Source organism: Sciurus vulgaris (assembly GCF_902686455.1).
Source record: "Sciurus vulgaris genome assembly, chromosome: 16".
NCBI lineage: Eukaryota > Metazoa > Chordata > Mammalia > Rodentia > Sciuridae > Sciurus > Sciurus vulgaris.
The window spans coordinates 48,701,692-48,725,406 of NC_136477.1; the positions used below are offsets into that span (position 1 = coordinate 48,701,692).

At 44.4% G+C, this 23,715-nt stretch overlaps 2 protein-coding genes across 6 annotated transcripts in view; both read left to right on the forward strand.

The window, feature by feature from the left end:
- IL17RD (interleukin 17 receptor D) overlaps positions 1 to 11,650 on the forward strand; it is a 68,302-nt gene extending 56,652 nt beyond the window's left edge. Inside the window, exons 11-13 of one of the 2 annotated variants that reach the window (XM_079116016.1) lie at positions 893 to 1,077; positions 3,619 to 4,561; positions 5,564 to 11,650. In XM_079116016.1, the coding sequence (XP_078972142.1) occupies positions 893 to 1,077; positions 3,619 to 4,561; positions 5,564 to 5,676 (1,241 nt within the window). In that variant the 3' untranslated portion in view covers positions 5,677 to 11,650. The remainder of the gene's footprint in view (positions 1 to 892; positions 1,078 to 3,618; positions 4,562 to 5,563) is intronic. The other variant, XM_079116017.1, reaches the window with a different exon arrangement.
- A 7,685-nt stretch (positions 11,651 to 19,335) lies between these two features.
- The window catches only part of ARHGEF3 (Rho guanine nucleotide exchange factor 3), a 303,446-nt gene continuing 299,066 nt past the window's right edge, over positions 19,336 to 23,715 (forward strand). Inside the window, exon 1 of one of the 4 annotated variants that reach the window (XM_079116472.1) lies at positions 19,336 to 19,399. The gene's annotated coding sequence lies outside the window, so the exon portion shown is untranslated. Of the gene's footprint in view, positions 19,400 to 19,917; positions 19,938 to 23,715 lie in introns of those variants that run through there. The other 3 variants (XM_079116474.1, XM_079116476.1, XM_079116473.1) reach the window with 3 other exon arrangements.

The following is a 23,715-nucleotide window of genomic DNA, read 5'->3' on the forward strand; positions in this document are numbered from 1 at the left end:
TGACTATGGATAGAGAGGGAGGACCTGATCATTTATAAAAATCAGGTGTCAAGTGAAACCCTTCTCAGGAGCTGAAAATAATCCATACCTTGGTTTAGATAGGGATTACACAGATGATACATTAAAATTCATCAAGATGTACACTGAAGAATTGTGCACTTTTAGCTGAGCATGACATATGCCTGTATTCCCAGTTACTGGGGAAATTGAGGCAGAGATGCTTTAACCCTGGAGTTGGAAGCCAGTCTGGGCAGCATAGTGAGACACCCCGCAACCCCTGTCTTCTGCAATCTCCAAAAAAGAAAGAAAGAAAGAAAAAAAAATTGTGTACTTTATCTTTGTAAATTATATCTCAGTACTTCAATAAAAATTTTCTTTTTCGGACTGGAGTTGTGGCTCAGTGGTAGAGCACTCGCCTAGCATGTGCAAGGCACTGGGTTCGATTCTCAGCACTGCCTATAAATAAATAAAATAAAGGTCCATTGACAACTATAAAAAAAAAGAAAAGAAAACTTTCTTTTCCTTTTCTTTCTTTCCTTTTTGTTTTTTTAAGGTCAGCTCTGCCAATGCTTAATTTGTCTAGCAGGTACTTCACTTGGTTTTAAGAGCCAGTTCTGGATACTTCACTGACCAGAATGGCCCCTGTAGCATTTCCTGGCTTATCCAAAGTCAATTTCAGATTAGGAACAGTTTTTGATCTTTTGAGGCTCCACTGCAGAAATCAACTGTCCCATTCAGTGATGATCCAAGGGGCTGTTGGAGTTTTGGGACTGGGACTCTGTAGGCGGACGTGTCAACTGTTCTTTCTTGAAGATATCGTTGAGTTCCAAGTCATATGGAAAAGATGAGGCTTTATTTATAGGTATCAACCCTGTCTTCTTTCCCAATTTAGAAAATATATATTCACATTTAGATGAAGAGAGCTCTGAGTCCTCCACATACACTGCAGCACTGCCCAGGGAGAGGTTCAGGCCGCGGCCGAAGGTCTTCCTGTGCTATTCCAGTAAAGATGGCCAGAATCACATGAACGTCGTCCAGTGTTTTGCCTACTTTCTCCAGGACTTCTGTGGTTGTGAGGTGCGGAATCTAAAGTCTCTTCTCTTATTCTGGGCAGAACACATGGTTTGTACTCCCTCTCTGCTGCCTCTCTCTTCCAAGTCTGCCCTTGATTAGTGCCATAGTTTCCAAATTGGAGACAGTCTTCAGTCACCGGGTCTTTTAGTCTGTCCTACCCATCAATAGCACTAATGTTTCTTAATACTTCATTCCTACTGTGACACTCTCCTGCTTAAAAGCTTTAAGTGGCACCCACCTGGAAGGAAGTTTTATGAACATTAAAAAAATCAGTGGCTTGCCATGGGGATATGCAACCTGAGTGGGACATGGGGTCACTCAAGCCATCCTGGTGAGCATGTGCAGGGCTCGAGGGAGTTTGCTGAGAAGGGAAATGGAAAATGGGACCAACAGAGGAAGGGATCCTGTGGGATTTAGGGATGAGTGTTTAACAAAGTGCTCTTCAGTTTTGAGTTTTGAACATTGACTGGTACAGAGTCATGGAAAGGGAGAAACTGGTGATGCAGTAGAAGGCAGTAGCTGCAGATAATCAGGCAGCAGGAAGGGAGGAATCCGTAAAATAATAATGTGTCAAATGCTTGAATGTCTGCTAATGTTTTTAGCAGTTCTTGAGTTAACTGTGAATATTTAGCTTTTATATAATGTCTATAATGATTTCTATAATGTTAATATAGTGTTGATTTTTAGAATGAATCTGAAGTGAGAGCCACACCCTGTTTCTTAAAAACGCAATAATTGTACAGTAATTGTGTAGCTGGAAGTAATTTTGTACTCTGAAAATGCCCAACAGCCTGATCCTCAGATTCTCTCCATGTGGTAAGGCTGCCCTCTGCTGTCAATTAAATGTATCTGAAGGCTGGTCCAGTCTCTTGTATGAAAGCCAGGAACTTGGCCATCAGCACCTGCTGGAAAATAACTGCAAAATCTATCCAGTGGCACAAACTGTCTTCAGATACCACAAACATATCTGATGTATTTCCACCCAGTCTTTTTCTGCACAGATGAACTCACACATACAATTGCACTTTGGGCAGATTGGAACAATTTACTTCTGTCTCTTCATAATTTTTAGATTAGCAGTTCTATGTAAACTGAAATTTTAAATAGTCGCATGATCCATAATATTGATATATTACTCCTATAATCCCAATAACTTGGGAGGCTGAGTCAGGAGAATGGTAAGTTTAAGGGCAGCCTCAGCAACTTAACAAGACCCTGACTTAAAATAAAAAGGACTGGGGAGTAGCTCAGTGGGGAAATCTGTGGGTTCAATTCTCAAAGTGTGTGTGTGTGTGTGTGTGTGTGTGTGTGTGTGTATGTGTATGTGTATGTGTGTGTGTGTTTACCATAAATGAGTTCATACATAAACATCTTAGTAGTTCGATTCTGCCCCATTTCTGATGATTTCCCAAGAATAAATGCCTGGAAATGGAATTGCCAAGTCAAAGATATGAACATTAAAAAAAAAAAAAAAAAGTTGGTATATTTTCCCAGTTAACTTTAGCATGTAATATGTCAGCAAGAATTAAGAAACATATAAGACAATTAAGGATTATTTTCAGTAAGCAGATGGATCTTGGGGCTTTCTTTTCTTTGGTAACATTTTACAGCAGAAGAGAGCAAGGTTATTTCTGAGTTCCCATCCTCTCTAAGACATTGTGACTGCTATGTTTGGTCATAGTCAATTGAGGATTAGTTTTTAAACTTAGAAGGAATAATGCATGCCAACACATTTGTCAAGAGATGTTTTCAGCAGAATGGGATGAAAGTGGTCTGAGGTGAAATCCTCTGAGGAGCCACATATACCTGATTTTCATTCCCTTGTCAGGGATACACCAACAACAACTACCTCCCTACCAAAGGTCATACCCCAGAGACCTTGTTGATCACAAGCCTTGTAGAGATGTAACCTTAGACTTCTGTGAAGCTGTGGAGGAGAGTATTTGTTATTCCGGAGTGAGTTAACCAGAATGGTCAGTCATGTTGTAGCAGTTCACCAGCCTCTTCTCCAGCATTGACCAAACAACACGGCTGACCCCAGGTCAGTAAGTTACCAGAGAGGTTTTCTTGGTCAAGCATGCTCTCTGGATGCCTGACTTTGGCATCTAGCCTGAGCTCCATTTCCCAGCATACTTTGGGGTCATTTTTCCTCCTCTTGGAGTCTTCTATCCTCCTTTCCAGGACCTGCTCCTTGGCAGCCTCACTCTAGATAAGCCAGTACCAGTTCCTTCACACTCTGTGCTCTGTACCATTCTGTGGGTTCTGCCATACCTAAGACAAGCTGGTAAAAGTTCAGTGCTTCTCTTCTCACTTGTAGGGCACCAGTGGTCATGACCCTACATGAGGCTAAAATGAGTTGATGGATGGCAGGCCCTTTCAGAGGGCCTTGTGTGTGAGTCTCACCATAGATCCTCAGCTGTTCCTCTGCATCAGAGCCTGCCCATAGCTAGGCTCATAGATGATGTGACCTCCTCTAACATTCACCATCTTGTTACTCCTGTCTCCTGCTGTATAGATGAAGGAGCTGCCTTGTTCTCTTTCCAGGTGGCACTGGACCTGTGGGAAGATTTCAGTCTCTGTAGAGAAGGGCAGAGAGAATGGGTCATACAGAAGATCCACGAGTCCCAGTTCATCATCGTGGTGTGTTCCAAAGGCATGAAGTACTTCGTGGACAAGAAGAACTACAAACACAAAGGAGGAGGCCGAGGCTCCGGGAAAGGGGAGCTCTTCCTGGTGGCGGTGTCGGCTATTGCTGAAAAGCTCCGCCAGGCCAAGCAGAGTTCTTCCGCGGCGCTCAGCAAGTTCATCGCCGTCTACTTTGATTATTCCTGTGAAGGCGATGTCCCCTGCATCCTGGACCTGAGTACCAAATACAAACTTATGGACAACCTTCCCCAGCTCTGCTCCCACCTGCACTCCGGAGACCGTGGCCTCCAGGAGCCAGGGCAGCACTTGGGACACGGCAGCAGAAGGAACTACTTTCGCAGCAAGTCAGGACGTTCCCTGTATGTCGCCATTTGCAACATGCACCAGTTTATCGACGAAGAGCCCGACTGGTTCGAGAAGCAGTTCTTACCCTTGCATCCTCCCCTCCTGCGCTACCGGGAGCCCGTCCTAGAGAAGTTTGACTCGGGCTTGGTATTAAATGACGTCATCTGCAAACCAGGACCAGAGAGTGATTTCTGCCTAAAGGCCAATGCTGCAGTTCTTGGGGCCACTGGGCCTGCTGACTCGCACCCAGAGTGTCAGCACGTGTGCCTGGACCAAGACCCCGAGGCCCTGTCTACCCGCGAGGGTGGCTCCACACTGCAGCCCTTGCTGCACGATGTGAAAGCGGGCAGCCCCTCGGACATGCCGCGGGACTCCGGCATCTACGACTCGTCAGTGCCCTCGTCTGAGCTGTCTCTGCCTCTGATGGAAGGACTCTCAACGGACCAGACGGAAACGTCTTCCCTGACGGAGAGCGTGTCCTCCTCCTCTGGCCTGGGTAAGGTGCCACTGAGTCAGGTTCATGGTACACACTTTTGCCACATTTCTAAAATCTGTCAAGTGTTTTTCTAATAAGTGCTGACTTACTAGACAGTTAAACCTGATGGAAATGATATAGCTCCCTTGGTAGACTGGATTTATCCTAAGTATTGGGAATATTGGAGCTGCAGAAATACTGTTGCTAAATTATGGTGAGGTGCCCAGAACTCAAAGAGTTGTGATATAACATATGGTTATGTGCATTATATTGCCTTCTTGAAATCCAGAAACATCAGAATACCAAAATACATTGCCTCACAGGGTGTTGGATAAGGTCTATGAAATTGTGTCTGTGTTGCGACCTGTAGTATTTATTGCCCCCTACCTTTCCATTGTCTTTTTTTTTTAATTTTAATTTTTTGGTACTGGAAGTTGAACCCAGGGCACTTTACCACTGAGCTACATCCCTAGTCCTTTTTACTTTTTATTTTGAGACTAGTCTTGCTAAGTTGCTGAGGATCTTGCCAAATTGCTGAAGCTGTCCTCAAACTTGTTATCCCTCTTGCCTCAGCCTTCTAAGTACTGGCATTATAGGAATGTGCCACCACTTCGGGCCTTTCCATTGCCTTTAAGGTCACATCTGTTGAACCAGAGATTCATAGGAGCAATATGCTTTTCACCCTAATTCAGTACAGGCCCTAGGTAGGAGGACATTGTAGGAGTGCTCACTTCCCCAGGGAACCCCACGATGCTATCTCAGGCTGCTCCTTACCATGCCTTTTAACTAGTTGTAATCATGCATGCAAACCCTTGACCCTCAAGGAACACATCTTTCTTCCTCAGGTAAGGGAACTAGAATCTGTTAAGAGGATGATAGTGCTACATCTTGAGCTAATTCTGATGCCTGCATCATTTGTGCAAAGCCTGTAGTCCAGATGCAGATCCAACCATATTCTGCTGTGGGTACCAGACTCAATGAAATACAATGACTGTGTGATTCTATCCTCTCTTCTCTCCTTAGGTGAGGAGGATCCTCCTACCCTTCCTTCTAAGCTCCTCGCTTCTGGAGTGTGCAAAGCAGAACTTGGTTGCCGCAGCTACACTGATGAACTCCACGCGGTTGCCCCTTTGTAACAAAACAGAAGAGTCTAAGCATTGCCACTTTAGCTGCCGCCTCTCTCTAGTACCATAGCTCATCTCTGGTTACCTGCCTTCTTGGAGCTGAGGGCTCATAAAAGGAAATTTGGAATGAAATTCTGGCCAGTACTTGCTCTATACTTCCCAACCCTCTACCAGATATCTTGGCAAAGTCGCCAATTTTCCAAGACCATATGGAGTTCTGAAAGGCATGTCCATGGGGTCTGACAACACCTTGCTATATTAGGTCAGTTCCTGGATCAAAGCCTATTCTGAGAGGTAGAAAGGAAACAGGTAAAAAGAAATAGGATAATGCTCACACTGACCATTCAGACGTCGTTGAGCTCCACAAACTTTGCTCTTCATTGTTAGTTACTTTGATTTGAAATGATCTGTGGAAAAAAGCACTTGTAATGTCATTATTGCCACAGAAATCAAGTGCCAGTCTCTCTGGAATCTGACATATTGCAAATGATGTTCTTATCCATTTTTGATGTGGAACTTATGATGTTAGGGGTGTTAAGTTAAATAAGTTTTGAGTCAAATGTCAAAGAAGTGACTGAATGTCCAGTCACCTTTTAAAAAGTGAGTCTTTTATATATTACTGGGTGACATGGCTGGGTGAGGAGGGGGCAGTAGAGCAGGCTGACTGTCTTGATCATTCCATCTCAGAGTCTTCTCTTGGTCTGAGTAGGCCTCATGCGGAGGCCAGAGCCGCCTATCAAGTTTCCCTGGGTTACACTTACTAAGCTGTAGCTCAGATGATGGTGTCTGGACATTTATTTTAAGAGACTGTTACCCAGCTGGACCATATTATTGAAAGTTGTAGTTCATGCTTTATTTTGGCCTTTTGGTCTAAACTTGTGTTCTGAATATTAGAGATCAGAATTCGCAAAAATGCAACAGTGTATGGAGGTGGTGGCCAGCTAATCTCCTGAACTGGTTTTGATTGATGACAAGACTCTTTTTAAGAAGGTAGAAAGGAAGGGACTATCACAGAAGTTAATGTTATATTTTTATGAATGTCTCCTCTGTCTTCAAAGGGAAAATATTTGTTCATATCCTGTTTGTTCATTAGCATGTGTGTGATGATGTGTTAGTCTCCTGTCTGGAAACCCTTGCCCTTCCCATGCCCTGGCGCAGGTGTGAGCATCTCTATACCTCTTGTTCATGGAGGCCATTGGATTTTGGCAGCCCGTTGTTTCAGCATTCAGTTTGGGGACCATGGCTTGCCTTCATTAGACAGGACCAACATTCGGAGGTGGGGTGGAGCAGAACTTTATCTTTCAAGCATGTGCTTGTCAGGTGGGGAAGGGAAGGCTTTTACTCCTGCTGGCAAGAAGAGGCTTATGTGTATTTTGGATGCAAATGTGCTATTCCTTGCTCGGTAAAAGGCAGCTGGCAGCTTCTTGGGATAACGTGCTCATCTGTTCTCTGGCATCAAGTTTCCTGCAGCTGCTCTGAGGGAGAGACAGTAAGCTACAAGACTGTCTCTCCATAAAACAGGCTTCTTGGTACAGGAGAGATGTTCCACGTGGAATCCAGGACAAGCACAGAGCTTCTGCCCATATAAAATTGCTTTGCTGTTTTCATCACCCACATACATTCTATGAAGGAGATCCGTGGGTCCAAACTTGCTAAGAAATGAAAATTCACTTGGAACATTACTAGAGAGATTTCTGATTGAGATTAAGAGCCGTTTCATGCTCTCCAAGGAACCTGGGAGCTGCTTTTAGGACAGACATTCAGCTTCACATATGAAATAGGTATCTCTGAGAAAGTGACCCCAGGAACAGTTTGGAGCTTTGGGAGGAGCATTAATTGAGGTCCAAAGGTGTGGACAGAGAGTTCAGTACATGAACTCACTTGTTACAAAAATGGAAAGGACAAAAAGGATGCTAGTCCAAAAATCAGGTCATGTTTTAATTTGGATTTAGGGTTTGAATATTTTCCTGAACTACCATTAACAGACTCAGACTCTAAAATGCCATGTAATAAAACTACAGTATGATTGCCTGATTCAGAATAAGTTGAGAAGTCTGTCTTTCTAGCTTTGTTTCATTAGTTTCACTCTTTTTTTCTCCATCGCACCTCCCCCCACATCATGCTAGGAATGGGAATAGTTGTGTTGTAGACAGATAAAGGCAAAACATCTGTTCTAAGCAGAGTTGCATTTTTAGACTCACAAATTGACAGTGGAAATGATAAGATGAAATTAAAAAAAAAAAATTCTTCCAATTTACTAGCTTCAGATACTGGGGAACAAGAATTTGATTATAGTGATGCTCTCAGTGAAAGACCTTGATCTGAGAGTAAGTGGCTTCTGTGGGTAAGTTGGTGCCCTCTGCAAAGGAGACCAGTGTTCAGCCATGGCTCTAGGAAACCAAGAAGGCCCAAGGTAGGAAGCTAGTCATTCTCCTTAATTCACCAATATCCCACAGAAAGGATTTAGCATCTGATGCGTAAACTTTGCTGAGAGAGTGATCAGGGATGTTAAAACCCAAGTAATTATGTGCTCTTCTCTGAGAATTTAGCTACAAGTAACAGGGACCATATTAATGGATCCAGCCTAGCCACAATGGGTGCAGAAACTCCTCCAGAGGAGCTAGACTTGGACCTTTGAAGTACATGGATTTTTAGAAAGAATCAGAAGGCTTTCCAGTCCAGTCCTGGGTATTGAGTTAGGGACGCAGCCAGGTAACAGTATTTTGAGGTAAAATGAGATTGGGCCATAAAGTCATGAGATGGGGATTTCGGTTGATATGTTATAAACTGAAAACAGTCCCAGATCAGAAGTTTAAAAAAAAAATTATCCTTAGTAAGGATGACATCATTAGAATCCATGTGTAGTAAGTTACAGATATTTAAGTTTCTATGTGTATGTTTGTCAAAGTTCTCTCTTGCTACTCTATAGCCACAAGATATTTTGGTTTTGTTTTTCACCAATCCTCAGTCTCAGGTCACCTGACTTATGAGCAAACAGGAAGACTAGCTCTCCAAAACTGCAGGGTAACAGGATTTTGAGAGCTTTTTCTCAGGTGAGCATTTTTTTCCTTTATAAGAAACTAAAGCAATGGGGAAGCTATTTTATCCCTGAAGAAGAAATGACGCACTCTCTTCCCAAAAGAAAGAACACTCTGTAGTCCCTACCCACCTCAACACTAACTTGTCTCTCTTAAGAAGAGATATCACTCTCTCTATTGGAGAGAGATGGACAATGCCAATGTGAAGGTTACTGGTCTTTTTCTGTTTTCTGTTGAAGATCCTCAGCAGATCCTATGCCTTCAGGGACACCAGTGTAGTCAGGTTTAAGGAAAACAAGTGTGTAATAACAAATGGCAACAACACCCCTTCTCTTTAACAATAGGGCATGGTGGAACTGTGGCAACCCATGGGGAGCAGCTACTACAGTTGATTGTGAACATGCAGTGTTTCCTGATCTTCCCATTCCTCAAGAGACTCTGAAATTTTCTTTATTTTTTTTTAAATATTGGCAACTAAAATTTTAAAATATTTAAAGTAAATTCAGGACCAACAGAACACATAAATGGACCTAATTTGACCCACTGGCTGCCAGTTTATGACGTCTGCTTTATAAGATTTGAAATGAAACTCACCCATGGTAATTACAAATAACCATGCAGAGAATGCCAAGGCTAAAATCCAGCCAGTAGCTGGATTATTTCTTTCCCCTAACTCTCCTTCAAAAAAAAAAACTTTTTTTGGGGGGGGGGGTGCTGGGGATCAAACCCAGGGCCTTGTGCATACAAGGCAAGCACTCTACCAACTGAGCTATCTCCCCAGCTCCTCCTTCAAAAATTTTGATGGGATTCTGAATGTATTTGTAATGTTTCAATTGCTTCTTTCCATTTCTTGACATCTTAAAGGTAAGTCAGGTGCTAATTTCAAGTTCAGATTTATAGTCTTCCAATTTGAGAAATAGAATGTTTGGAACAATTTCACTTAAACTCCACAACCTCTAGGACTCAGGTGTAATCCTTTTTTAGCTGGTATGCAATTCTAACTCAAACCAGGACCTACTTAGAAAAACAGGCTTATGTGGATAATAAGGCAAAGAATCTCTAGAGTCTGCTAGAGCCAGGTATTTGCATTATCTTCTGTCCTAAATGATCTGTGAATTGACTCTCTTGGCTGTGTGAAACAGTGGACAGAGAAAAGCTTTTCATGATGTTGAGATATGAGGAGTCCCTGTGGGTATTGGGTCGCCCTTGTTATATCCCCTTCCTTCTCAGGTGCAGGGTGAAAGTAAACAAAAGGAAGCCAATAGCTTTGATTTCCATTTCAGACCTGGGGGACTGGGAGAAAATTTAGATTATCTCACATGTTCCCTCCCTGGTGTCAAGACAGGGGCTGCACTGAATTACTCCAGACATATGGCTGCAGATGAGATTCTGGGTTTTTAGTGAAGGAGATTCTGTAACCTACCCTGTTGATCAGATAGTTTTTTGTATATGCTTCCTTATAGAAATTCAAACCAGCTTTCTTTTGTTGAGGGTGTAGTGGAGAAAGAACAGCTGGTCATCTTCCCTGTATCTGAAAACCACAGTGAAGTCATCCCCCTGATGTTTTTATTTCAGTGGTAAATAATCCCACCCAGTTAAACCATTCTTCACAGCTCTTGTTTTCCAGAGGCTTAATAATTTTCACTGCTCTTCTGTTTCTAGGTTTCACCTTGTTTTAGTTGCCCAAACAGAACTTTGGTGCCTTATTCATATTGGTGCCTTATGATGGCCAAACTCAGGGTAGGATTACAGGGAAAATCATATGTGCCCAGTGCCTCTTAGCATGTAAAATATAACGGTACTTTTAAAAAATGCTGTGTTGCTTGTATTAATTCCAAGAATTAGTAGGCTGTCACTCCTCCCTCCTTTCACTCTTGGTGATGGTCCTATTTTCTGGTTTATTTTCCTTCCTAAGGGCAAACATGTGGTGCTTACTTCTGATGTGTTGTCATTCCTGAACTTCAGGATACTCTTTGAGACCAGCTCTTACCTTTTGAGTGGCAGCTACCCTACCCTCCCAATTTTGGATTCTATTTTTGCATATCTCTAGACTTTACCTTTATTTGGTGACTTGTAATATCACTACATGGTACAGACTTCAGTTTAACCACTGGTCGGTGACCAGCAGTTTCTAAGTGCTACCTTCCCATTGCAGTCTGGGGATTAATTTGCAAACACCTTTGAATCTCCCAGTGAGGACCTTTGAGGAATTTTGACCAATTGTCTTCTCTCCTCCTCTTTGGTTCTTCCCCAAAATTCATCAGAACTACAGACATCTCAAGGACTTTTTCTGCATTCCAAGGGGCTAGAGCCACGGCACTCAATTGACCAGCCACTGTGTTTTGCACAATCAGAAGTCTGACAAAAGCAAACTATTCCTGTTGTATATCTGACATTTATAGCATATAAAATTCCAGTCAAGGAGATTCAAAGGAGCAATTTTCTATTTGTATATGATGTAGACATAAGTGAATGCTCCAACTTTTAGACAAAAAAATTGCCATTGGATGACACTAACATGCTCTTCTGTTATTTAAAAAGTTTATTTCTCTCACCATGCTTTTTTGCTTGGTGAGTCTGGACAACAGCAAAAGCTTTTGTAAGGAACTGTGTTCATTTAGAGAGTAAGTAACTTTGATTTTTCACTTATTAGTTAATTTTTTTTTTATTTTTACCGCAAAAACTCCCTGTTCCTATGTTCTAGAGGGAAAGCCTGTGGAATACAGTGGTAATTAATGTCATTGTTTTTATTTCATCTTTAAGTTTGTCCTTGGTGGAATAATGAGCACTGAGAGACTGTAGCAGTGTGCTGTATTTTTACATTGAAAATGTTAGTGACATGTTTGATTTGTGTATAACTCTGTAAATAAGTGATAGACCACAGCTGACATTTGCAAAATGTTTTTGTACCTTAGAATTTCTGCATCAAATAAAATGTTTTGTTTTAAGATTGTAGTGGTTTGTTATTTAGAATACCTGTCCTGTTTCCTAGCTAACTGAGGTTCCTGGCAGTTTTTGGAGGGTTCTGCCTCAAGATGAGGAGGTGAGGTGGCTAATATTTCTTGCCCTTTAGAGAAGAGGAACCCACCACCCAGGACCACTTACATCCTCCAGCAGGCAGTGGCCTTTCACCTGTGTGGTGTCAGGAGAACTTCCTGCTACAACATCGTTCCCTACAGAAGAAATTTGACTCTCAGAACAAATGAACTTCATTTTCAGAAGTTTGAATAAAAAGACACTGGAATTTGGGAACCATACACAAATTAGAAAAACAGATGCCTTCTAGTTCTTCCAGGAGACATTCTCTCATCTTCTGTGTGCTCTCCATGCTTTGTAAGGTAACTCCTTGGTGCCCATCAACTTCAGGATCAGGTCCCAGCCCTGCTGCTCTTGCTGTGACCCCATGACTATAAGATTATGTGAGAGTCTGCTTCTGAATTCCCTACCTGTAAAACAGGCCAAACTCCCTACTTTAGAGGGTGGTGAATTAACTGGTGATATGCTATAGCACATGTCAGAAAATGAGAGGGTCCTGAAATGGGTGTTAAAGCACAGACACAGAATACAAGTCTTGGGGCCATTTCCTGAAAAAGTTATGTTCTAAATTTTGGGTCCTGGGAGCATACTAGATTTTACTAAATGGATTTTTCCATTCACCCATTCCTTATCATATTCTCAGATTCCTTCTCAGATTGTTGGGTGCCGAGGTTCTGCAAGCTGTCTTATTTTGGGAACCCAAGGAAAACAGGAGGAGAGGATAAATACCAGCTTTGAGCAAAGCACGGTAGGTCACCCAGAGGAGGAAATTCCAAGTTCTTGTCCCTCACCTTGGCATATCCTTTTTTCCTATTCATAGTGACCTGGGATGCTGCTGCTTGTTTTGCCCCTTGATTTCTTCTTTCCTGTGGTCTTTGTCATTTCTCCTTCTCTTAGGAAGTCTGCATTTGAGTGCCAAGTACTTGACATGTATGAGCATGATCTCATTTATCTTCACAGCTACTTTCAAGGTGGGTCATCTTCTGTGTCCATTTTATAAACAGGGAAACTGAGGCTTGGAGAGACTCTCACTGACTCATGATTTCACTCTGGCTGGAGGAAGAGTCCACCCAGAGTGTTCCACATGGCCCCGTGGGAAGGGTCTAGCCATTCAGGTAGAGGTGGACTTCAGAATATCTCTGTGGTCAAGGGCAGCAGAGAGTTTCCCCAGGAGGTGGGCAGCAGAGAGGAAGTGCTAATGGACCCCCTTGGGTATTAGCAGAGCTAGTTCTTGGGCCAAACACTCATGCCTTTTCTTACCTTCACTTGATACAGAAAGAACTGTCAGCAGGTCCAGAAATTGGATAGCTTTACCAAGGGCACAAATAAGGAATTGGCAGTCCTGGGGTCAAAACATCTGAGGGAAGCATTGTTTATCCTTATCAATAGTCAGTCCCTCAATAGAGTTTAAAAGAAAGAAAAAGCCTTGAGTAGCAATGATAGTTTCTTTCTCAACCCAAATGTTCAGAGTAAATATGATTCAGAATTTAAGCAAGTAGAGTAGATCTCAGTTTGAAGAATCTCAGGCCAATGCTGCAACAAGTGATTTCCTCTTTCATTAAAATAAGTTACAGCTTGTACTTTACCTATTAATGGGGAAACTTCCATTTGGATAACATGAGAAATCCTAATTTTTACCACAGTGTTAGAAAGTGGAGTTTGTTGTTATAGTTGCCTAGGGTTCTTATAGTCCCCAATGCCTGTGGGGGCTTGCCACTGGTTTTTCTTTGTATAGAAATGCCAACTTTGTTTTTTTTGTGGTGCTGGACATCAAACTCAGGGCCTTGCCAAGTATGTGCTCTATCACTGAGCTACATCCCCTTCCTAAAGAAATGCGAACTTTGGAGGAAACAAAGTCCACCTTTCTCTTGCAGGCTTAAATTTTTTTAAAAAGTCATTTTTTAAAAGCTGAGTAAGAAATTATAGGTGATAAACTAAGCAGGTAGGGGAGGGAAGGAAATTACATTTTTGGTGTCCTTGGCATATTGTGTCCTCAATAACATGTCTGTGTTCCATCCTTCCCCTGGCTTATCCTGTCCTCACTGCCCACAGGAACAGAATCAGAAGCAGCTCCAGAAAAAGAAGAAGTAGAGGGTGCAGTACAGGAGGGTGATGGACACAAACACTGCTTAAGGCCTTTTATAGTAAGACAATATTTAAATGGGCTCTTTGGGATTAAGGGAACGTTTATTGCAAGAGTTGTGAGCTTGGCCCCCTGACCTTTTTCTGGTGAGGATGTTACACCACTTTTCACGTTTAGAGATGATATGACTTCTTACAGCCTTTATGTCACATGTGTGCCAGGGACACAGGACACAGTAATGGACAAGGCACACACAAGATCTCTGCTTTCTGACTCCAGCCCTTTCTATGTATGGAACTATGAGCAAATTGCTTAAATGCTCTATAAGATGGAGAATAACCCACCACGTGGACTTACTATGAGGATTAAATGAAATGGGGTACATAGAACACCAAGGCCATACTCAGCAAGTGCTAGGCAACTGTCCTGTTAAGTAGTAGCTGTGAAGAGGAGACCTTGGGGGGCACTACATGGAGATGGGCTCCATGCCCACAAGGATCTTGAACCCGGGAACATTTTCCAGGGGCAAAGTTAAATCATCTCTATCCACCACTGACTATTTTGTGGTGATCTAGGGAGAAGGTGGGAGGTGGGGTTTGAAGGGGAGAAAAATTAAATGTACTCTGAATGTACTTTAGAATGTACTCTGGGGTTCTCTTTTTTTTGGGGGGGGGGTACTGGGGATTGAACTCAGGGGCATTCAACCGCTAAGCCACATCCCCAGCCCTATTATGTATTTTATTTAGACACAGGGTCTCCGTTAGTTGCTTAATGTCTCGCTGTTGCTGAAGCTGGCTTTGAACTCTAGATCCTCCTGCCTCAGCTTCCCAAGCCACTGGAGTTACAGGCACGTGCCACCACACCCAGCTGGGGTTCTTAATAGTTGACCATATAGCCTGTGACAGTTGACCATGTTCCTAGAGATCTGCTATGATTCCATTCACCAGCTTCTTTTCTCCTCATCATCTTTAAGCCTTAATGGGGATGCATTTTTCTATTTTTCTGGACGTGTTGCAAGGTCCCAGGTCTAGACAGATAACCACACCCAGCTCTGCATATGAACAAAGGCAGGATTTCTCAAACCAACAATCAGTGCAAAGTTAGGGGAATTTTCTGGTGTTTTTTTTTTTTTTTTTTTTTTTTTTTTTTTTTTTGTGGATAGTGGAGAAGAGAGGATAATAGTCTTCCAGGATGAAATAGCTCCACCTGGTCTTTTCTATTCTTGCTTTTCAGAAACTCAGGGAGTGGGCAAGAGTTAGCTTCAAGACAAACCAAGGCCAGGCCTGAGGAAACTTGTAAGAACAGAAAGCAGGAGCATGTCTGGTCACCAAATGCAAATGCAGGCAGATCCTGACTTTGATTTTATGCTCCTGAAGTTTGGTGTATTTAAAGGTCTTGCACACAAATGCACGACTGTGTATTATTGGTAAGATGATTATTATTAGATTATTAATATTGTGATTAAAATGTGGATCTTGGTCTTTGGCATCCTAAACTCAGATCTTAGTCTTCTATTCTCTGTGGACCCTGGGCAAGGGTCTTACCCTGTTTAGGACTTTAGAGTTTCCCAATCTGGAAAGCCTAACAAAGCTCTTATGAGGCTGGAATGTGAGGTTAGGTGGCACAGAATCTGGCACACAGTCCCACATCTGTAGATGTGGGCACCAAGCAGCAGGTCAAAGGATGTATAGTTAGTGGGATTTTCCTATGAATGTCTCCATCAGCCCTGAGTGGCTGGTGGGCTAGCTAATTGAGGTGGACCTTCTGTCTCCTGGAGGTCTCAGTTAAGCAGGCCAGCTTGGAATGGCCTTGATCAGATGTCACCCCATGCTTGAAACCACAAATGATCCTGGAGATGAACACCAAAGCTCATTCCTTGCTGACTTCTCCTCTTTGGTCCTGAATCCTGGCACAGGTGACAGCATCCCCAGGGTGAGGATTAGGGTGAGGACTATACTAAGCCAGTGTTGCTTCATCAATGTGCTGCTCCACACCTTTCAGATTCCTAAAAGGGGAGGAGCTTTGGTGCAGGGCACTGTTACAGGCAGAAGTTTGAGCATCTCTTCCAGGAATTCCACTTCTGGGGTTGTATCTTTTATAACCAGTAACCAGAAATGGGTGTCAAAGTTTATTGTGTAAAGATTTTCATCACCAAAGTTGATCTTGATAGTGAGAAATGAGGAACAAAGCAAGTGCTCTTAAAGATTGATTATGAGAAGAGGGCACATTCATACAACAAACCAAGCAGACTTTAGCAGTCATCTTGTAAAAGAATAGTTCATGACAGAGGAAAAGGCTCACAAGTGTTACAGGAAATATAAAGAACACAAATTAACAGTGGTTATCTTGGGGTGGTGATTGTGAGTGGGGTCCATTTTACTCTTTATATCTCTTGGAATTTTCTACATTGTTTGACAATGAAAGGTGTTATATAATCAGAGGGTCTTAAATATACACATACAACAGGCTCAGCAAGTATTCAAGGTACGTGGTGGATACCAGGAGGCAGGGTCTTGTTGTTTTTGTCCTCTGTTGTGCTTTACTATTATTTTTATTTATTTATTTATTTTTGTAGTGCTGTGGATTTAATCCAGGGTCTTTTCATGCTAGAGAAATGCTCCACCGCTAAGCCTCAGCCCTTTTGATTTTGAGACAGGGTCTCCCTAAGTTACTGGGGTTGGTCTGGAACTTGTGACCCTCCTGCCTCATGTTCCCAAGTAGCTGGGATTACAGGCAAGTGCCATTGTACCCAGATTATCATGTCTTCTTGCACAGATGCTTTCCCCAATTGTGCTGCTCATCCCTGTCTCAGCCTCTCACCATTACTTTCCTGTCTAATGTCAATCATAGCTCATCATCTGCCCCTCCATGCTGGGGTCTCCTGCAGACACCCTGGCTTTCCCAACAGATGATTTAATGAAGTGATTGTCCTTGTCCTACCCCAACCTTTCTTGCAGAGTTAAGGAAGACAGGTGAATTCAAGAACAAGCCCTTCTGAACTATTCCAAGGAGAAAAAAATGACTGATTATTGGTATCTTTTGGTCTCATCACCAGTTTCCAAACCCTGGACAGTAATCCACATTTCCTGTCTATCCCCTTCCACATCCCCACCAAAAGATTGTCATTTTTCCTCCAACAGATTTCCAACCTGAGTCCAGGGACCAATTCCTTCTTTCTTCCCCAAGCCACCAGCAGGGCCAAGTATGGCATAGGAGGAAGGCATGGCATGGGAGGAAGTTGCATAAATAAGCCCTTGTGGGATAAAACTGATGTGCTGCTAGTATGCATATTCCATTGCAGATGTGTTCTGCTTTCTGGAAACCCTGAATTTAAAAAAAAAAAAAAAAAGTCAAGGAGTTCGCCTTTAATAACAATACACACATTGCTTTTGACTGTTAACAGACTTAACCACTGCATTCCTTCTTTACTCAGCAATCAGTGTGATATCCCCCAAATCCTTAATGCCTCTGCCTGAACCTTTCTACAAGCAAAGTCTGTCTCACCTTGTCCAACAAGGCCCCTCTGGCCTCATTACCCCCACCTGCTGCCTCTGTGGACTTCCAGTATGGTGATCTGTTCTCTCCTGCCTCTGGGCTTCCACATCACCTGACCTTTCACTTTCCCCTGCCTGGTTCCCTGCCTTATCAGGGTTCAGCCCAGACCCCTTCCCACAGGAAGCCTTCCTCTGCCTGGACCAGTGCCTCTGCAAGTGTCTCTTGCCATGTCTTGCTCCCTATCGAGGGGTTTATCTGCCCCATCAGCTCCATGAGGTTCCAGACCATCTGTCCTGGTAATAGTCACTATTGTCCTTCAGAGCCCAGCACAGTATATGGCATGTAGTTGACACTCAAATAATTAAGCTAAATCTATTTGAAAGAAAACTCTTCTCTTTGGCAAGGCTGCCTGGGTAGAACTTTCAAGTGTCACATGCGGGTCTGAAGTGTCAATTGAGTCCTGGGTGAATGAGAGTGGAAGCCCTTTGCTTTGAACTTAATAAATGTAGTTACTTAATGAACATCGTTGGTTTAATAGGTATCTTCCACAGTATGGAGGAAGGAGAATAACAAAGGGGTTCTTGGGGAAAAAGGTTGAGGACTGGAGGTCTGGACACTGGGTTTGCCCTTAAAATTGGAGTACTTAGGGGAGTGTGTTTTCCCTGAACAGGAAACCAAAGGGTCACCAGGGCTCTAGGTCTAGAGTCTAGAAGCTCCCTTGAAGCTGTAGTGGAATGAAGCTACAGCTGTTGGAATGAACACTGGTTTGTTCAAGATGCTTGATTTCTGGCCCAAAAGGGAGCTGTAGGCCAGGAAAAGGTTGCCATGAGGACAGTCCCAGCTGGGTCAAGGCAAGGTATGAATACCTCCTGCTGGTCCTGGGGGCTGGACTGGAAGATCTACATCCCAGGGATGCTTTCCAGTGAATTCTCCCTCTCCCCATCCTATAAGGTGGGATGTAGGGGTGGCAGTTAGAGTTCACTTGGAGAGAATTAAGTCCACTCAACCCTGATCCTGTAGCTCACTTCGCACCTGAGCAAAAGCTTGAGCGACAGTCTGTTGGCTAATGATCTTTCCACGGTAAGCAGGGGACCCACTGGCATCTCCAGGGACTCTCTGACCTGGGGCTGGCTTCAACTCTCTAACCTTCAGTTTCTTCCTCTGAGAAGTGGGCGCCACACAGACTCTGCATTTTTAACATTGGGAATGTTAAAATTCATCACACACCTAAAGTGCACAGGTGGTGCATGGAAGCAATATTAATTTTTTAAAAATTTTAGCAGCAGTGCTTTTCATGATGGCTCAGTAACTACAGCCTAGAGAATTCTTTATTCCTGACTTTATGAGGTCCTGAGGACCGTAGGCATTTATCTGCTGAAAGAAAAAAAAAAAAAAACAGATTCCCATGTTGATTTCTGCTTGGGTGATCCAGTCACTCCTACAGGCTCAGCACCCAACTACAAACCCTCGATTACTGAAGATCTGCTGGCGCCCTGGGGTTCGGGCAGTTCGAGGCTTGTCATTCTCACCTCTACAGTCAAGGAAAGCGAGGCTTGGGCAAGACCTGACACGCTGAGATCTGCCTAGCGGCTGGGGTGGGGGTTTCGCGCGCTGGCTCTGGCCCTACCCAGCTAGGGCAATCCCGCCACTCCCGGCTCAAGCGTCGCCACACGCCCCTTCCACTTGGATCCACCTGCCCTTTAGCCACCCCCCGGGTTTTCACGGCGCCTCGCGGCCCCAGGAAGCGGGAACCTCGAGCGGGTTGCGTCTCCCAGTTTCCAGCTCGGTGAACTCTCCGCATCAGTCGGGTTTGGGTCGAGGGGATGTTCTGAGGGCCCCACTGCCCTCACTTCTTAGCCCTCCCGTAGACCCGCGCGCGGAGCGGGAAGCAAGGTGCAGAACAGTAGCCACGTGGGGCCGCGTCCAGGACCGGCGGTATCCAGCTCGGCGCCCGCGGGGTCCTGGGCCCGCCTCCCGCCCACGTGGCCGGCCCCGCCTCCCCGCCCCGGCCACGCCCCGCCAGCCGCAGCCGCCGCGGAGCGCTCTTCAGCCCCGCCGGGCCGAGCCAGCGCGGGGCGCTGAGGTGAGTGCGCGAGGCTGGAAGCGAACCCCATCCCCCGCTGCAGCCTCCGGGGTTCGCGCCTCCCTTCCCTTAACCCACCAACCCCGCCAGAGTTGGACTCCCCGCCTCCCTCCGGGTGTCACCGCCAAAGGGGGCGCGCTGGGCGCAGCGCAGGTGGGCAGTGCCACCCGCGGCCCTGACCAGCCGCCGCTCCTGCTGGAGACGCTGACCCGGTGCCCTGGTAGCTCCTGGCGAAAGTTCCTGGGGCTACTTCCGGGGAGGGAGGCGCCACCTGTCCTGGGGGCGCGTCCCTTTTCCTCAACTTTCGTCTCCAGGTCAGCCTCGCGCGAGGCGCTGTTGGTGGTGGCTCACCGGCCCCCGGTCACTGGTGGCGGGGCAGCCGGGCTCTGAGCACTCTGGGAGGCGAGTGCCGCCCGGACCCGCCCGGGTCCTTGAGCGGGCGGCTTCGTCTTTTAAACTGCGCAGCCCAACAATCCTGAGGTGGGTGGCGGACGCTTAGAGGTTTAAGTGGACGTTGGTACCTCGTAGGCAGAAATAGGTGAACGTTTTCTAAGGGTGGAATTTGATAAGGCTGGATGGAAATGGTTCCCTTCGGCCTTGCGGTGGTGGAGGGCTGCCCTCGATTATCATTGGTCTCACAGTGGGCTTGAATGTTGCGGAAACAGAGGGCTTGTTCTTCGAGGACTTGGCTTGCTCGATTTATTGCCTGGACCAGGCTAGCTTCCAAAACTGGGCAAACTGCCAAACAGCAGTTGTCCTGAATGCAGAAACTTATTTTTAAGCATTTCATGCATTACCTAGGTGTAGCTACTTTCTTCCCTTGGGTGTGGAAGAGGAGAGGTTTGCTCTCTTAGATGTGTAGTCTTGGGCAAGTTACTTTACATATCTGTGCCTGAGTTTGATAAGTTTAAAGTTCCCCAATAGTGACAGTACCAGGTGAGTTCTGTGTGCTGTTAGTTACTCTTATTATCACTGCTGATATCGCACTAATAGTGCATCCACATCCCTAGTTTCCTAGTGAAATGGATGTGTACACTTTTCCTTTCTCCTTTCCTCCTAGGGAGCTGATGTTTTCTTTGCAGTAGCAGAATTTTTCCTTCAGCCCAAGGAAACTTGGGCTTTGCAGGAATACCTACTGTGGTTAAACAACCCTGTACAAAGTGTATCTCAGAATGTGGGGTTAGAGATGCACTTTGTCAAGGAAACTGCTGGGAAATGGGGTCCTGAATGTTCTGGAAGCTCTTAGTTGTGACTGGATGTTTGCTTCTCAGGGGTGGTGTGTGGGGTGGAGTGGATGAGGTTTCACTTGAATTCCTTCAAGCCTATGGCCCCCTGACAGGCACACATCCTCTGGTCTCTGAGCATGGAAGTCTATTTAAGGGCCCAGGGGCCTGATCTTGTCTCCCTCTCCTCCATTCTTTCATCTCCAGCAGATTGACTCCTGTGTCAGTGGAGTCTCCCTGGGCTGCACCTGTTTAGTTTCTTCTTGTCAGTTTAGTTTCTTTCTTCTCAAACTCCACAAAAAGGAGTGTTAAACCTGGGGCCCTGGGATACTCCTGAAATCTACATGAGACACTTGGAGAACAGGTATGTGTTTTTCCAGAGGGTTCCCTTTTTATCATGTTCTTTGAGAGGCCTGTGTGCCATAAAAATGGACTCTGAATGGCTGGTGGAGAGGTGCAAGTTTTGCTCACCCCCTGTCCGGAGCAGGCCCAAATTTTTAGGGAGTGGCGTGTTGGTGCACACGTGTTTCTTTGTACCCTTGCTCAGAACATGTCTTCCAGTGGAAAATTCAGATGTGCTTTGACTTGAGAAAACCTGACAAAAGGACAAAAGAGAAGGCCGACTGTGGCATCAGGGCTGTTAGCCTGTGGGCCTTCAGAATGGAATGCAGTTGATCAGTATTTCAGTTCAAGGTGTCCAAAAGACTTCTCAGAGCCTGTGCTCTTGCTCTTTCTTCTACTGAGTGTACTCATCCACTGCTTTTTCCCATGGCCTGCACTTTCTTACCCTTCAGCTCAGATGTCTCATCTGTAGAGAGAGTTTCCCTGACCTCTCTGTCCCAAGCAATCCCTCCCCATCAGTTTTAGTCACATTCTCTCATTATATTTTGCTCATAGAGCTAGCCTGAAATGATCTTACTCATGCATGTATTTATGGATTTATTGTGTACATCCACCCAGAAGAATGTAGGATCCAGGAAGGGTCTGTCCTTGAACCTGGTCCCTGATGCGTAGTAGAGACTCAGTAAATGTTCCCGAGTGATGGAATGAAGGAACACCCACTGAGTGAAGTGAGATGAGACTGGAGACTTGAAGAGTTATGAGTGCAGGGGAAATGGCCATTTCAGGGGAAATGGCTTAGTCAGGAGCTCAGGGTTGAAGGTGATTGCTAAGGTCACAATAGCTCCACCTCCAGTTTAAATCACTGGTGCAACCTCTACTCCTATTATTGCTAACTCTGAACTTGAATCCTTTACTGACAGGGAACTCATTGCCTCCAACACAGTTGTTCCTTTGGAGGAAAGCCTGGGGCAAGGTGGGGAGGGGCAGCAGAGAATCAGATACAGTCTTTGAACCCACTCTAATGGGGACAAGATATGGCCTCCAGGTTTCTTCATGCCTCCGTCCTCCCAGTCTGTCTGTTTTACATCCTGATTATTCTTTTTCCATCAATATGTATCCCAGGCAGCTGTCTCTACTTCTCTGCCATCATTAAGGTTCCTGAGCTCCTGACCAAGAACTCAGTGTACTACTGAGCCATGTGTGACCAGAGGGAGAGCAGAAAAGCCATTGCCATAGATTAGAAACCTTCAGGGCCAAATTATTGCTCAGGCCCCTTTGTTATGGTTTAGATATGAGGTGTCCCCCAAAAGCTCATGTGTAAGATAATGCAAGAAAGTTTAGAGGTAAAATTATTGGGTTATGTGAGCCTTAACCTAAACAGTTATGGATTAACTGGGCAGTAACTAGGCAGGTGGGGAGTGGCTGGAGGAGGTGGGTCATTTCGAGGGTGACTTTGGGACTTATATTTTGTCCCTAGTGAGTGGAACTCTCTCTCTCTCTCTGCTTCCTTGTTGGCAGGTCCTGAGCTGATTTCCTCTACCACACCCTTTTGCCATGATGTTTTGCCTCATCTTAGACCCAGGGCTAAACCTCAGAAACTGTGAACCCCAAATAAACTCTGTGTTCTTGTCAGGTCCTTTGGTCACTGTGACATAAAAGCTGACTAAAAAGCCCTGTAAAGGGGTTAGGGTGTGGCTCAGTAGAGTGCTTGCCTAGCATGTGTGAGGCACTGGGTTTGATCCTTAGCACTGCATATAAATAAATAAATTAAATAAAAAAGACTGTAACTGCATAGAGTGGGAGCAAGGGCAGCTCGGTTTCTTTTATTCTTTTACTGAATTTTTTAAATTTATTTTTATTCTTTTTAGTTATACATGACATTAGAGTGTATTTTGACATACACACTTGGAGTATAACTTCCATTCTTGTGGTTGTACATGATGTGGAGTTTCACTGGTCGTATATTCATACATGAGCATAGGAAAGTTATGTCTGATTCTTTCTACTTCTTTCCTATTCCCATACCCAGTCCCTTCTCTTCATTCCCCTTTCTCTAATCCAAAGTATGCATATCAGAGAGAACATTCGGTCTTTGGTTTTTTGGGATTGGCTTATTTCACTTAGCATGATAGTCTTCTGTTCCATCCATTTACTGGCAAATGCTATAATTTCATTCTTCTTTATGGCTGAGTAATATTCCATTGTGTATATATACACCATATTTTCTCTATCCACTCATCTGTTGAAGGGCACCTAGGTTGGTTCCATAACTTAGCTATTGTGAGTTGAACTGCTATAAACATTGATGTGACTACTCTTTTACTGAATTTTTATGAGCCATTCCTTCACCTTCTTATTAACTGTGGTCCCCCTCCATTTTCTCTCCCCCTCCTTATTTATTTATTTTTTGGTACTGGGAATTGAACCAAGGGACATTTTATACCACTGAGCTACATCCCCGGTCCTTCTTTATATTTTAAATTTTAAGACAGGGTCTCACTGGGTTGCTGGGGGTCTCTTTAAGTTGCTGAGGCTGACCTTGAGCTTGTGATCCTCCTGCCTCAAGTCTCCCAAGTTGCTGGGATTACAGGTATGTGTCAAAGCACCAGCCCTTAATGTATTTAAAAAAAATTAATTTCTTAATGTTTTGTCCAAATATTTTCTGATTCATATCACCTGGTATATACAAGATACCTGGGCAAAGACCATTCCAATCATATGGAGCTTAAGTTTGTGGTCGGACTCCCAGTG